This window comes from Phalangium opilio, unplaced genomic scaffold (genome assembly GCF_054372755.1).
Source record: "Phalangium opilio isolate 3A_F unplaced genomic scaffold, DU_Popi_V2 ptg000082l_1, whole genome shotgun sequence".
Lineage (NCBI taxonomy): Eukaryota > Metazoa > Arthropoda > Arachnida > Opiliones > Phalangiidae > Phalangium > Phalangium opilio.
The window spans coordinates 7,427,088-7,441,897 of NW_028324189.1; the positions used below are offsets into that span (position 1 = coordinate 7,427,088).

Here is a 14,810-nt window from a genome sequence, read left to right on the forward strand (position 1 = left end):
GGAGCAGACGACACGATTTTTTCCCGTTACTCGGCTCTACGAATCCCGAGATAAGCCTAATAGGGAATAGACCTAACTCGGAAGCCTTAGTGGGACGTCACTCATGCTATTTGCCCATTGAACCAAAGCGGTACCAAACATGGCCGCCCACTGTCAAAGCTAAGCCCGTGACGTTTTACCTTGACAATGACGTCGCAAATGAGATAGCTCTATAAGTCGGATTAAATAATTCGAAACATAAATATGACGGTTAATTAATTCGCTTAGGCACTCGACAACCCTGAAGCGCGGTTCAAGTTAAGAAACGGTGGAGAGGGGGTGGAATTTCTCTATTTCATTTAATAATTTCGGTAGCATGCAGGTTAATTCACTTCTGCTTCTAGTTATTATTATGCAGAAGTCGAGTCTTTTTTGATTTAGCTAAGCAGTCGTAGCCTTTAGTTTAGTTACGGATAGAGGCGAATCAAGTCGTGATCCATGATTGTCTTAATTTCAAAGTTAAACTTTTTTGGGCCATTGAAGTTAATTAAATATTGAGCCTGGCAACATTGATGTTAAAATAGATATGGAATACCATAAACTATTACCGCAAGAAAAAACCCTTAAGAAAGTTCATCACAAAGTTAGTTTAAGCGGGTAAGACGCTCTATTTATTTGTTGTTTAATTTAACTTAGCAGACTATATTTTAAAATAATAAAAGAGTACACGACTTCCTTATAAATTTCTTTTAACTGCAATCTAAAATTGGGGCCAAAAGGTAGCGAATTCAATAGAAATTTTGTCCCTTATAAGACTGCAACTGCAACTATTGATCTAACGGAATTTTAGCGTAGCCTAGGATAAAGACGATTGGGTCATGATTCATAAATTATTCAAATTTATTGACACCTATTTAATTAAAAATCCTTCAAAACTTTCGGCTTGTTTTCCATACTCCGTTCCGTAACTATAGAAACTATGAAGTACTTATCGATTTTATGCAAATTAAATATTTGGTAAGCCACGACGCCAACAGCGCTAAGCTTACCTTGGCATAATTGAGAGGGAAAAAGGGGCGGGGAGAGAGCTAACGGGCGAGCGCGCGCGTGTTTAAAAACAATCATCGTCTGCTACAAAACGCACGTGGTTTTCTGACCCGATTAAATTTGACAGTTAGGCTTAAGATTTTTCTTTAATAATCCGCCAAAATTGGACGAATTTTCGTTGCAGAAAATTGCAAGCGATGTTGGATAAACCTCACGTTAAACCTATTTTAAACGCTTTTCACGTTTTAATCACGTCGTATTTGCTGTACCACTATTTTGGCGTTTACAACAAGAGGGACGATTCAGGCGGGATTATCGACGCTAACCAGCGGCTGAAAACGGACGTATGGTGTAGCGGAAACAAACACACGACCAGGTACTGTCGTTTCGAGAATCTATGTTACCGACCCGAAACCGAAGAATGGGTTTTCCTGAGAGATGAAAATTCTACAATCGTTGGAATACCCAAAGATCGATTCGATCCGGCATTGGCGGAACTATCATCGGTTGTCGATCACAATTTACAGTACTTTCAATACACCGAAATGCCATCTACGCCATTAAACGAATTGAATAACGTGCACTTTGTCCAGAAAAGGGTCATGTTATTCAACAGATTTCACCCGGAAAATTTAATGCACGCTTTACACGATGACCTTTTACCCTTATTCGCCACTCTAAGATTTTTGGGCATACCCGATCTTAACATTCTTTACTTGGATAAAAAGCCTAGACAAGGACAGTACACTATCTTATACGACTATCTCTTAGGGGACAAGCAACTTCACATCCGAGATTTTAACCAAACTGGGTTGTATTGCTTTAAAGAGGTACGCGTTGGAGTTAACAAGGCTACGACTTGGTACCAATATGGTTTCAGAATCCCTCAGGGTCCGTTAAAAAAGAATCACACTAACACGGCATTGGAAATAAAGAAATTTCGCGATTTCATGCTAGAGAAAATGAACATAGCTCCTAACGACACTGTCTTGCCTTCTAAACGAATCTCGGTTTTGTTAACCAGAAAACACAATCGGTTAATTACTAATCAGGCTTACGTGGCCCTTGTCGTCACCAAGGCTAATAAAAAACGATGCATCGTGGCCAATCAGGAGAAATATAGTTTAAGGGAAATAATTAACCACGTTCATCAATCGGGGCTTATCGTTGGCATGCACGGGTCCTTACTCGCGCTGGCAATATTTCTCCCTAATTACGCCGGAGTTTTGGAATTATACCCCTACGGAATAAACCCTCATTACTACACACCCTACAAGACACTGGCGTCCTTACCCGGAATGAAGCTAACTTACAAAGCTTGGGAAAATAAAAACGAGAAGAAAACCACCCCTCATCCTAACAATCCCCCCGAATTAGGTGGGATAGCTCATTTACCCCATGACGTTCAAGAAAGAATTAAAAACAGCAAACAAGTGGGTAGACATCTTTGCTGTTCTGATCCGGAATGGTTGTACAGAGCCTATCAGGACACTAACGTTGACCTAAAGGTCATGGGAACGATCGTAGCCGAAATTGTAGAGGAACGAAATAAAATCGCTAACAAAGCCGAGGAATTAAAGGACAAGGATAGGGAAATTAATGGCGTAATTCATCCGGGAAAGGTTGGGAATTGTATTTGTAACGCGACTGGGTCAGGGAAGGTCGAGGTCCGATGGACACCGCCGTGGAACTTGGATTATTTAAACCAAACTGACGTAGAGTACGAAATTTGGATTCAAAGGAAGCAACAGGAAGAGGTTAAGGCTTATATCTTGAAGGTAACTAACTACGAGTTCGAGTTGGAACCAAATCAAGAGTACTTGCTTTGGATTCGGTGTCTTCGCGATAAAATACAGGGACCCTTTACCGAAGCCGTTTCTTGTAAAACTAAAGCCTAACTAGCCAATGTGGTTCTTTGGAAGCTCAAAAACACCTAAAAATGCCCAATGTATTATGGAAATAATACGCGATTAAACAACTCTATATAAGGCTATTATCTGTGATAATTAGCGCTAAAAGGGGAAATATTAAGCTCAATCCGTTTAAGATTCATTATTATCCCCCATTTATGACAATTTTTCACACACTTTAACGCTAAAAATTAACTTACTTGTTGAATAAAAGTACAATGGGAAGCCACGTTGATTTCCCGCGTCGGCCATTTGTAATTTTAAACAAAGCACTGAGGCAGTGAACAAAGGCTTAACGATACTTGCACCAGTGAGAAAAAGTTCGCAAAATGTTATTTAACGTATAAAATGCCACGATTATGTTGTAACACGAAATTAAAGGCTCAAATGGATAACTGACTAACATAGAATTGATGTATATATTCCGAAATAATCCACAAACCTGTAAACGTTTCGCAAAGTGCAAACAGAACAAACACACCGCGACTTCAAACTTTTTCAAACTAGAGAGTGAGAGTTCAAGCAGACCATGGTGCAGACAGAAAAACCGGAAACCGACTTGTAAAGGACCGGAGACGGAAATGATGATTCACAAAATATTTTTAGGACCCCCTCCAGGCTGGGAAATAAGCATAATTTTTGAACTAGTCCCTAGGACCAGTGACCCCCCGAAATAATAAACTGGTCTACAGAGTGGTCCCTGACTTTGTTCTCCTATAGATTTGAATTTAATTAACTGGTCTCGAGGACCAGTAACCCCTACTTTTAGAATTGAAAAACTAGTCCAAGTAATTAATAAACTGGTTTTGGACCAGAGGAAGTGTGCTATTTCCCAGACTGATCCCCTCCCCTAGGCCAAACGTGAACGTGTAGTAAAAAAAAAAAGCACAATCATAGCCCACTCAATCACGCGTTCATGGACAGCACAAGAATAAAACGAACAAAAATAGGCTTAGGCCTACATTAGGCTTAGAATTAATATTTAAAAAATAATAATAATAATACTTGGGGGAAAAAAACCTTTTAATTATTAATTATATACATTAGAAAATTTATTCTAAATACACATAAATGGATATTCATTATTTATTTTGTAATGAATGATACTTTTTAAATTGAATAATGTCCATATATAAAACCTCAAATGGTAGAAAAAAATGGCGTTAAGGGAGGAGGGGGCGGAATTATTAATGTAAAATGAAATTAAAATAATTAAGATAATAATCTAGGCACTGGTTGTGTTTTTTCTTTCTATTTGAAAGGCTTTTTCATCATTAAACATGTTTAATCAAAGTTGTTTCCAAAAAAAAAAAACTCTAATTAAAAATCAATTTTTTTAAAAAAATCAACAAAACCAATGAATTTGTTTTTTTTTTTTTCGTTTTTCGTTTTGTTTGATTTTTTTACATCATCATTATTTACAGGTTTATATTTTTAGTAAATATATAAACACGAATTTTAACCTTCATTATTTGTTATCTTTCAATCAAAGAAAAGATATTTGTTTTGTAATTTAACGAACCTGATTTAAATTAGGCCCAATTAATTACTGTTCTCTTAATAAAAGTTTAAAGTTGGAAAAGATTTGTTACGGAATAAAAAGAAAAAATAGACGTTTTGACAAAAATTAAAACAAACAAACAAACTTGTTGATTATTTTCTTTGTGTAAATATAGATTGATTGATTTCTACTCCTGCATATTTCCTCCTTGCCTTTCCGACATGACATCCTGTATTTTTCTCTGCGCTAAATCATGGCAAATCTTTTTACCGGGACTTTCATTCTCCGCTTCGTCTTGAAGATCGGCTAGGATCCTTTTACCCACTTTCTTCTCACCCATTCGAACCATATTGTTAATCGCGCGTAAATCCTAAATTATTCATTTATTCGGGGTTAATTACTTAAATTAAGTAATAAAATTAAGGTCTTAGTCTTACTTTAGCGGGACTTCGTCCTAAACTGTAGCATAATGGACGATTTGGGGACGGAGGAAAATTTGGATTTTTAAGGGGAGAAATATAAACGCTGTGTTTGGTTGAGACGCGGCGAAATGGAGACATTGGGTTTGAATTTAATCTCGGTAGCGGAGAAAGTGGTGGAGAATCACCCTGTATTCAATGTAGTTTTAGTATAAATAAATCAAATTTGACCCATTTAGTCATAAAATAGACCAAATTTGACCCGTTTCGTTATTAAAATAGACCAAATTTGACCCGTTTCGTTATAAAATAGACCAAATTTGACCCATTTCGGCATAAAAATAGATCAAATTTGACCCATTTCGTTATAAAATAGATCAAATTTGACCCATTTCGTTATAAAATAGACCAAATTTGACCCGTTTCGGCATAAAATAGACCAAATTTGACCCGTTTCGGCATAAAATAGACCAAATTTGACCCGTTTCGGCATAAAATAGACCAAATTTGACCCGTTTCGTTATTAAAATAGACCAAATTTGACCCATTTCGTTGTAAAATAGACCAAATTTGACCCGTTTCGTTGTAAAATAGACCAAATTTGACCCGTTTCGTTGTAAAATAGACCAAATTTGAGCCGTTTCGTTGTAAAATAGACCAAATTTGAGCCGTTTCGTTGTAAAATAGACCAAATTTGACCCGTTTCGTTGTAAAATAGACCAAATTTGACCCGTTTCGTTGTAAAATAGACCAAATTTGACCCGTTTCGTTGTAAAATAGACCAAATTTGACCCGTTTCGTTATTAAAATAGACCAAATTTGACCCATTTCGTTGTAAAATAGACCAAATTTGACCCGTTTCGTTGTAAAATAGACCAAATTTGACCCGTTTCGTTGTAAAATAGACCAAATTTGACCCGTTTCGTTGTAAAATAGACCAAATTTGACCCGTTTCGTTGTAAAATAGACCAAATTTGACCCGTTTCGTTATTAAAATAGACCAAATTTGACCCATTTCGGCATAAAAATAGATCAAATTTGATCTAATTAATTTCGTTTTTTATAACTTACACTGGCGGCAAGGTGAGAGAATTTTTTGGCAAAATTTTCCAGAACTTTAACAAAAACCTTTAAAATGAAAACAATGATTAAAATTAATAATTTTAAACATTGTTTTAATTAACTTTAATTGGAAGGGGGGGGACTTACTTTATTATAAAAGGTGACAATATCGGATCTCGTTTCCTCGACATGTTCAAATCCAAAGTGAGATCCAGTTCCAGTCAACCTGGTAGGGGTCGGAGGTTGACTATTGGGATGAGGAATTGGTAAAGTACTCGATGATCGAATACTGAGACTTTCAGGGAGTTTGGCCCCACCAGGAGTCTCGCCTTCTTTCTCTCCCGAAACGGGGGAACCATTTCCACCATTCTTGCTGTGATCGCTGCTACCCGAATTACGTCTTTCCTTGCCTTGAATCAAGACGCTGCGGTAAACGTGACTGGCGGCCTGAGGTTGCATGCGATAGCAACGCATAATTTCTTGAAAGCTGGTGTCTTTTTTGCGAACCTTTGCGAAAAAAAGTAACTAAAGAATTAGTTGTAGATAAATATAAATGACCCGAGAGCTACAAAATAAAAAAAATTCCACCAAAATCGGTCCTATATTAATAAAGTTACAAAAGATTTTCTAAACTAGGCTTAAGAAAGTCAAAGGCTTAATAGAGCTATCTCAGTTGTGACGTCAGTGCCTAAGTAAAACGTCACGGGCTTAAATTTTGGCAGTGGGCGGCCATGTTTGGTACCACTTCGGTTCTATGGGCAAATAGCATAGGTGACGTCACACTAAGGCTACTGAGATAGCTCTATTGTTAGGCTAGCAAGAGTTTTATTTCTGGAAAATGTTTTAAAAATGCCTTATTTTGGTAAAATTTTGAGGAAAATATGACTAAATATATCAAAATCGGCCAAAGATTAACAAATTTACTAACCTTTTAATTTAAAACTACGTTAGGCTTATCAAGGTCAAAAGGTCTATGGGTTAGGCTTAGAGTCAGAGTCAAGTTCCTACTCATTAATGATAACTTATTAACTTCCTTAATTTTGGTAAAAGTTTAACCAAAACATGACGAAAAAGATCAAAATCGGACAAAGATTAACATATTTATCAATTTACGAAAGCTAAGCTATATTAGGCTTATCAAGGTCAAAAGGTCGATGGGTTAGGCTTAGAGTCAAGTTCCTACTCGTTAATGATAACTTATTAACTTCCTTAATTTTGGTAAAAGTTTAACCAAAACGTGACGAAAAAGATCAAAATTGGACTAAGATTAACATATTTATCAATTTACGAAAGCTAAACTATATTAGGCTTATCAAGGTCAAAAGGTCGATGGGTTAGGCTTAGAGTCAAGTTCCTACTCGTTAATGATAACTTATTAACTTCCTTAATTTTGGTAAAAGTTTAGCCAAAACGTGACGAAAAAGATCAAAATTGGACAAAGATTAACATATTTATCAATTTCCAAAAGCTAAACTATATTAGGCTTAACAAGGTCAAAAGGTCGATGGGTTAGGCTTAGAGTCAAGTTCCTACTCGTTAATGATAACTTATTAACTTCCGTAATTTTGGTAAAAGTTTAATCAAAACATGACGAAAAAGATCAAAATCGGACAAAGATTAACATATTTATCAATTTACGAAAGCTAAACTATATTAGGCTTAACAAGGTCAAAGGTGAACTGGTAAGGCTTAACAAAGTCGCAGACCTACTGGTTGATAACTTCCTTAATTTAATTAAGGTCCAATTTTAACCAAATTGGTTTCATATTAAAGCCAAAACCTCTTTTCTCTCCATATCTGTAACCTATTACCAACTTTCATTATAATCTTACCTTGCACATGACGTAAATTGAACACATGATAATTTGATCAATATGGCGGTCTTTCATAAGTTCGGTAAAATTGACGATGACATGCTCAAAGCACGTCCATATTTGTTTTCTCGTCGTTTCGTCGCTAATACTTAATCTCTCAAACAATTCTTTCATTCTAACGCCAGCCATATGGTAAAGTTTACGAAAGAAAAGTGCCAAAGAGCCAGTTCTTCTCTGTTTAGGCTTAGCATCACTGTTATCGGGAGTTCTGGGTGTTAACTGACTGGCTGGCGTCGAAGGGGGTGTCGGTGTACTTGTTGGATTGTTAACAACAACGGGGATGGCTTGTATGGGAATGTACGTGATGCCACTTTCCCCTGGAACTTAATTTGGACACAAATTATTTTTAATTTAAATTTAACGTTGTTTTTTCCAACTCAACTGTTGATTTGTAATTCTAAGTTAGGGTTAGTTAAAGTTAACGGTGTTACCTTGTAAAGCGATAGAAATAGTTCTTTGTTGGGGTGCACCGGATGCGGATGTTGTTGCCGGTTTAATATTGGTGGATTTCTCTCCAAAGAGGCATTTACGAACGGGGGAAGCGGCTGTTAACGCGGGCGTAGCTGCAATTTGGAATTTCAACAAATTGATGATAAATGAATGATAATTAATTATTAATGAGCTTTCAGTTAAAGGGAGGGTGAAGAGGAAAATCAAGTGATTTTTTATCGATTCTTCTACTAATTAATTATAAGACCAGTCTGCATACTTAGTGAAACATTCAGGAAATACCAGCTCCGAATGATTTTAAAATTATTTCAAATTAGGTTCAGATTTTAAGGATAATTTTAAACAAGGACCTCCGACCAATCGCGTAACGCCCTGCCTTTTTGTTAACAAAATTCTCGTGGCACGCATGCTCCGTGTCGAATGAAATTTATCACGAGATTTGATAAAATTAGGCGCGCTACGTGATAATCGTGGAGTAAGACATGGAACGTGCCACGAGAATTTTGTTAATAAAAAGGCAGGGCGTTACGCGATTGGTCGGAGGTGCTTATTTCAAATTATCCTTAAAATCTGAACCTAATTTGAATTTTAAAATCATTCGGAGCTGGTATTTCCTGAATGTTTCACTATGCAGACTGGTCTTATAATTAGTAGAAGAATCGATAAAAAAAAATCACTTGATTTTCTACTTCACCCTCCCTTTAAGACAAAGGAACTAAGACTGACGTTTTTTGAGATAACTTCTACGGAACTCAGGATGAGACAAGGGAGATTGCAAAACTTGGGCAGCTGTTGTGGCTTGAGCGGGTTCTAAATGCGCTGGTAAAGAAACCTCTTCGCAAGTTGGGATGGGTAAATCAGACGCTTTAATGGAATCCCATATAGCCGATTCGTTTTTCCACGCTAAACTCTCTAACATTTGCTCTTCGATCTAGCGTCCAACAATCATTATCATCATCACTTAAATTAAACTTAATAATAATTAAAAATAGATAAATCTTTTACGTGATTGAGATGTTTAACGACGTCTCTATAGAAACCACTTTCGCCTCGAATTAAAACCTCAATTACTCTGTAGAAGTAATAAGCTTGCAAATCGAAAATTTCCAAAATCCATGGAAAGAGACGTTGGGAATTATAAGAGAAAATAACAATCTCCAGACAGCACGCAATCAAGGAGCGATGGAATAAATCGTGCTCCAATAAATTCTGAATTACAAAATTAATAAGTCGCTAGTTTAAAAGTAAAAAAAAAATAAAAAAAAAATAAAAATAAAAAAATAAAAAAAAATATAAAAAAAATAAAAAAAAAAATTAAAAAAAAAATAAAATAAAAATAAAAAAAATAAAAAAAAATATAAAAAAATAAAAAAAATAAAATAAAAAAATAAAAAAAAAATTAAAAAAAAATAAAAAAATAAAAACAGGAAAAAAACTTACAGCTAACGTTGAATTAGGCGGCAATTTCTTCTTCTCATCAATTAGAATATTTTCCAACGTTTTAAAGTAGAGTTTTTGAGCCAGTTGTAATCGTTTCTTGGCGAAATCAACTTGATTATCAGTAGGTTGGTCATCCGACGATTCGGAAGAGTAAGCGGTGCAAAATATCTCCCCCATATCATTCATTCTACTCATAATAGAGTCTTGCGGATTGTTGAGACACTCGCTTTAATTATAAACATTAAATTCAATTTAATGAATTTCTACAATATTAATTTAATACGTTTAATTACTTGAAGAATTCAACAAGAGTTTCGCTGGGATGAGGTTTACACGACGCTAAAAGTGTTTGTAAACGCAGGACGCTTTGAGTTGCCATAGAAACGGGTGTTGAGGTGGCCGAGTCTTTATCTTTCAGATATTTTCGTCCGGTTAATGGTGTTGAAGGCAACAAGGAGCGAGACTAAAAGATAACTATAGTTAAAACTGCCGATAAAAAAAAAAAAAAATCGGGTCAGAAATAAATTTATTTACTTCTGCCAGATGTTTTTGGATGTGAGTTTTAAGTTCCAATTGGTATGGTATGCTAGAACTTCCGTAAGCTCCGTGTTTGGCCGGAGTTCCAATTTCTTCACTGGCCGTTTCATAAAGGAAGATTCTTTCGTCAAAATCGCCACTGTTCAAGACGAAGGAATCATACTCCTTGTTGATGGACTTGCTACGAATTGAACTAAAATTTGAGTTTAAATACCAGGGATAGATCTACTTCATTTCATTGACAAGTTTTGAAAAGAAAAAGTGTGGTTCTTTTTTTTAAATTAAGACCAACTTATGCGAAATTGGCATAAAACCCCAATTTCTTCTTGTCTTGTCGATTAAAACTGAAATTAAAATTATTTATACCTATTAAACTCGAAATTGGTGACCTCAATGAGCCCCAACAGGTTATCAGATCGTCCTTTAAGGATTTTTTTCTCAATCATCCTCTTTATTCTAGGATTCCACCAATGTTCTTTAATTCCTTTGGCTTCGACAACCAATCCTTGATGTTTATCGCAAAGCCATTCTATGATGCAAACTGGTTTGGACGATGGAGTAAAATCGTCCGATTGAAATCCAATTGGAAGTCCTAAATTAGAATAAAATCTAATTTCACGCGAAACTCGGAAAAGGTTCGGAATATCTAATCAAAACTGACCAGGAAAATCTAACTTCAGTATGTCTTTCCTGCAAGCGGCTACCGCGTTTGCGAATATGAGATCAACGCAACATAACAGCAAATGATAGGAGTTAACCAAATCATCGCTAATAGCCGAGAAATGGCCTTTAACGTGAACGAATAAAGTCCAACAAAAAGAGAATAATTCCGAAGATGCACACGGAGGTCTTCTAAAAACAAATTCAGTTACAGTCTGACTCAACATAGACAAATTCGTTTATTACACACAGAGAAATCAACACACCGGGGCGAGACCGCCCTTTGGGTATCTGGGAGGCTTTCCAACTTGCACTACCGCAAGAGGTTCTTAGCGAGAGGGTGAATACCCCTATCAGGGTTCGTGCAACTTTTGGAAACCGACTTTCCTGAGTTTTCCAGGTTTTTTCCCATATCTTTCCCCGAGTTTTTCCCATACAACGGGAGTGTTATTTTATAGTTGAAGCAACCCCTTCAGAGCAAACTTACTCAAACCACAAAAATTTCCCTAAATTCTAAGTTCCCCAACTTTTTTGTCAATTATTTATTTCCCTGTTTGTATGAACCCTGCCAATGGCGGTCTCGCCCAGGTGTGTTGGTTTCTCTTTTTGTAATTTCGGAATTTGTCTATTAGCGCGATAACTTCTTATCTTTAAAACATTACCTTTGTTTACGACTTCTGATAGGTCTAGGGGGGTCTAAAGATGGGTCTTTGAAAATATCTAAGTAAATTGGCTCGAATTTCTTAAATATGACAGTGGAAACGTTAAAATTTCGTTCTAAACGTTCAACTTTTTGTCTCATTTCAGGGGAGATATGTTCCATATCAGCCCACTTTTTCATTTTGATAAAAAATTGTAATAAACTGGAATATTTTAAGAGAAATTACGAATTGTTCTCCATTAACAACCAATGAACTTTAATACCTTAATTTGCATGATCGTAATAAACGTGTCAATGATACGCAATTGCCTTCAACAAAAGCGCCCCTCCCTACCATAGGAACGGAGGCTTTACGACAAGCAACGTACAGAGAGCAGGCTAACCAATGTAAAACCTCACCCTACGAAATTAATTACCAAAATTAACATTACAAACTTAACCGCTGCCTACTGACTTTGTGCTAAACCACTTCACAATTGGATTAGCAGGGCCCCCAGCCGAATTTCGAAGATATTTATAGGAACTTTTGATGAAAATATAGGATTTTATAGGACGGTTTTCCAGAATTATAGGATTATATAGGACACTAAAATATAAATTTTAATTTTTTTAAAGAACCAGTACCGCAAACAGGGGCCGAGTAATTTAGCAAAACATAAACAAACAACCCCCTCCATAGGAATAGCATTACACCCAACTTTCGAGGCTCATAACTCTGGTTCCACTAGATATACGGGGATGCCCTTTGATTATGTTATTGTCCTATTTGCCCCCCATCCAACCATACTAAAAACGTAGGGCTACGACAAACAGGGGAGGCTCGTAACTCTGGTTCTACTAGAGATACGGGGATGTCCTTTGAGTATGTTATAGTCCAATTTATCCCCCATCCAACCATACTGAAAACGTACGGCTACGACAAACAGGGGCCGAGTAATTAAGCAAAATGTTCAAAAACAACCCCCTCTATAGGAATAGCATTAGACTAAACTTTGGAGGCTCGTAACTCTGGTTCTACTAGAGATACGGGGATGTCCTTTGAGTATGTTATAGTCCAATTTATCCCCCATCCAACCATACTGAAAACGTACGGCTACGACAAACAGGGGCCGAGTAATTAAGCAAAATGTTCAAAAACAACCCCCTCTATAGGAATAGCATTAGACTAAACTTTGGAGGCTCGTAACTCTGGTTCTACTAGAGATACGGGGATGTCCTTTGAGTATGTTATAGTCCAATTTATCCCCCATCCAACCATACTGAAAACGTACGGCTACGACAAACAGGGGCCGAGTAATTAAGCAAAATGTTCAAAAACAACCCCCTCCATAGGAATAGCATTAGACTAAACTTTGAAGGCTCATAACTCTGGTTCTACTAGAGATACGGAGATGCCCTTTGATTATGTTATTGTCCTATTTTCCCCCCATCCAACCATACTAAAAACATACGGCTACGGCAAACAGAGGCCGAGTAATTAAGCAAAATGTTCAAAAACAACCCCCTCCATAGGAATAGCATTAGACTAAACTTTGGAGGCTCATAACTCTGGTTCTACTAGAGATACGGGGATGCCCTTTGAGTATGTTATAGAGTGGTACTGAGAGGGGACGAGCTAGGGGTACGTGACGTCAATATAGGGAGAGGGCGTTTGTCAGGGAGGGAAAGAACATCCGACGTCATTTTATACCTCTACTTAGGGGAGCGTTTGTAGGCGCGACAATGAAATTCCCCCGTTAGGGGGATGGAATCGAGGTAAGCCTAAGACGTGGCAAGAATGGGTTTGCCCTTAAATTGTATGGCCTGAGTTGACGACTTCCAATATGGTGGCAAAAACCGAGGTAAGAGATAGGAGGATATGACGTCACGAGAAAGTTCGTGGTAGCGGACTATAGAGTGGTACTGAGAGGGGAGGAGCTACGGGTACGTGACGTCAATATTGTTACTCTAAATTGTATGGCCTGAGTTGACGACTTCCAATATGGTCGCAAAAACCGAGGTAAGAGATAGGAGGGTATGACGTCACGAGAAAGTTCGTGGTAGCGGACTATAGTCCTATTTGCTCCCCGCCCCCCCTATACCGAGCTATTTTTAATAAGTTAGCTACAATACTAAGGAAACCATCCCCATTTTATGATATTTTTTAGACCAGAGTCCTGGTTTAACCGATGGGTTGCTAAAAATTCGTGAAAATTTTAGGATTTAATAGGATTTTTGGCGATTCTAGCCAAAATTATAGGATTTTACAGATCAGTTTTAAAAATATTGGATTTTATAGGGGTTTTTTTCTTTTTTTGTTCCATTCAGTTGACGAGCTAGGGCTGAACAGCCTTACAGGCTTACAGCTCCAAATATGTTAACAGTTGATATTCAATATTAGGGCGACAATATAAGTTAATTTTAGTAGACGTGACAATATAAGTTAATTTTAGTATACACGATAATATAAGTTAATTTTAGTAGACGCGACAATATAAGTTAATTTTAGGGTTATAGGCATTATAGGACCTCTGGGGGCCCTGGATTAGTAACAGTATCTTACGTTTAAAGATCGCGTACTGATTAAGTTAAACTATATGTTAATTAGACATACCTCTAACGTATAATTAGCGTTAATTCTTTGATAACTTTGCCAGGCTTCATCCGTGGCTTTCCTATCCAAGTTCAAACTGGCGCAGATTTCGTGGTACCTCTTGAAGTAGGATTCTTCTTCAACGTCTTCCGATGACCGAGCCATTTCGCGCAAAATTCGACCTAAATGGTCGTCACACTCCTAACTTTGATGTTCCTTCGACTTATATTAATCCTAATTTTAACTCTAATAAAGAAATTTAGTTTTAACGAAAATAATAAAAGGGTAAATAGACCGTTTTCTACTAAGCCTTTGCACCGCGCGCTTTTACCTTCTCCTTCTTGCTGTGACTAAAAATCGTCTGTGGCGGGAAAAACATCGAGCCGCTTTACCCGCGCATAGCCCACTCGATCACTAAGACGCGCGGGAATGAGTAATGTTCTTTAAGAGTCCATGGACCCCGAACTCTCGTTCTGATGGTAGTCCCAAAATAGTTCTTTTTTACGGTTATTTATTTAATTGCATAAACTAACGAACTTTTGCAGTAAATTTTAATTAATTATATTTTATAATCAAATTTAAGATCTTTTCATATTATTATACAAGTCTTAAATTTTGGGACTGCCACTTGTGAAGTAAGGTTGGCGCGAAATTTGATAACTAGGGTTTCCCTAAAGGATGACGTCACTATGTATAAT

The 14,810-nt window shown here is 36.9% G+C and overlaps 2 protein-coding genes across 4 annotated transcripts; one reads left to right on the forward strand and one right to left on the reverse strand.

Moving 5' to 3' along the window:
- The first annotated feature begins 550 nt into the window (after positions 1-550).
- Positions 551-4,163, forward strand: LOC149651306 (protein O-linked-mannose beta-1,4-N-acetylglucosaminyltransferase 2-like). The gene is made up of 2 exons (XM_089848179.1): positions 551-636; positions 1,211-4,163. Exons 1-2 carry the CDS (start codon positions 566-568, stop codon positions 2,922-2,924), a joined length of 1,785 nt encoding a protein of 594 aa, XP_089704305.1. The 5' UTR covers positions 551-565; the 3' UTR covers positions 2,925-4,163.
- On the reverse strand, positions 3,942-14,589 carry LOC149651307 (retinoblastoma-like protein 1). 3 transcript variants are annotated; one of them, XM_089848171.1, is made up of 17 exons: positions 14,444-14,589; positions 14,134-14,358; positions 11,804-11,940; positions 11,542-11,742; positions 10,881-11,071; positions 10,586-10,811; positions 10,217-10,412; positions 9,976-10,145; positions 9,683-9,908; positions 9,248-9,451; positions 8,969-9,173; positions 8,224-8,355; positions 7,751-8,115; positions 6,066-6,425; positions 5,928-5,984; positions 4,875-5,045; positions 3,942-4,807 (listed from the first exon to the last, which is right to left on the reverse strand). In XM_089848171.1, exons 2-17 carry the CDS (start codon positions 14,275-14,277, stop codon positions 4,625-4,627), a joined length of 3,168 nt encoding a protein of 1,055 aa, XP_089704297.1. In that variant the 5' UTR covers positions 14,278-14,358; positions 14,444-14,589; the 3' UTR covers positions 3,942-4,624. The 3 variants fall into 3 exon arrangements, with proteins under 3 accessions (XP_089704297.1, XP_089704298.1, XP_089704299.1); XM_089848172.1 differs by having other exon boundaries at positions 10,881-11,068; positions 14,134-14,513; XM_089848173.1 differs by having other exon boundaries at positions 10,217-10,400; positions 14,134-14,512.
- Positions 14,590-14,810: the final 221 nt, after the last annotated feature.

Coding starts and splice junctions, on each gene's coding strand:
- LOC149651306 (XM_089848179.1), top strand. CDS start 566: ATGGAATACCATAAACTATTACCGCAAGAAAAAACCCTTAAGAAAGTT. Junction 637..1,210: donor CACAAAGTTAGTTTAAGCGG/GTAAGACGCTCT, acceptor TTTTCGTTGCAG/AAAATTGCAAGCGATGTTGG.
- LOC149651307 (XM_089848171.1), bottom strand. CDS start 14,277: ATGGCTCGGTCATCGGAAGACGTTGAAGAAGAATCCTACTTCAAGAGG. Junction 8,356..8,968: donor TAGAAGTTATCTCAAAAAAC/GTCAGTCTTAGT, acceptor TCCAAATTGCAG/CTACGCCCGCGTTAACAGCC. Junction 5,985..6,065: donor TTGTCACCTTTTATAATAAA/GTAAGTCCCCCC, acceptor TTCATTTTAAAG/GTTTTTGTTAAAGTTCTGGA.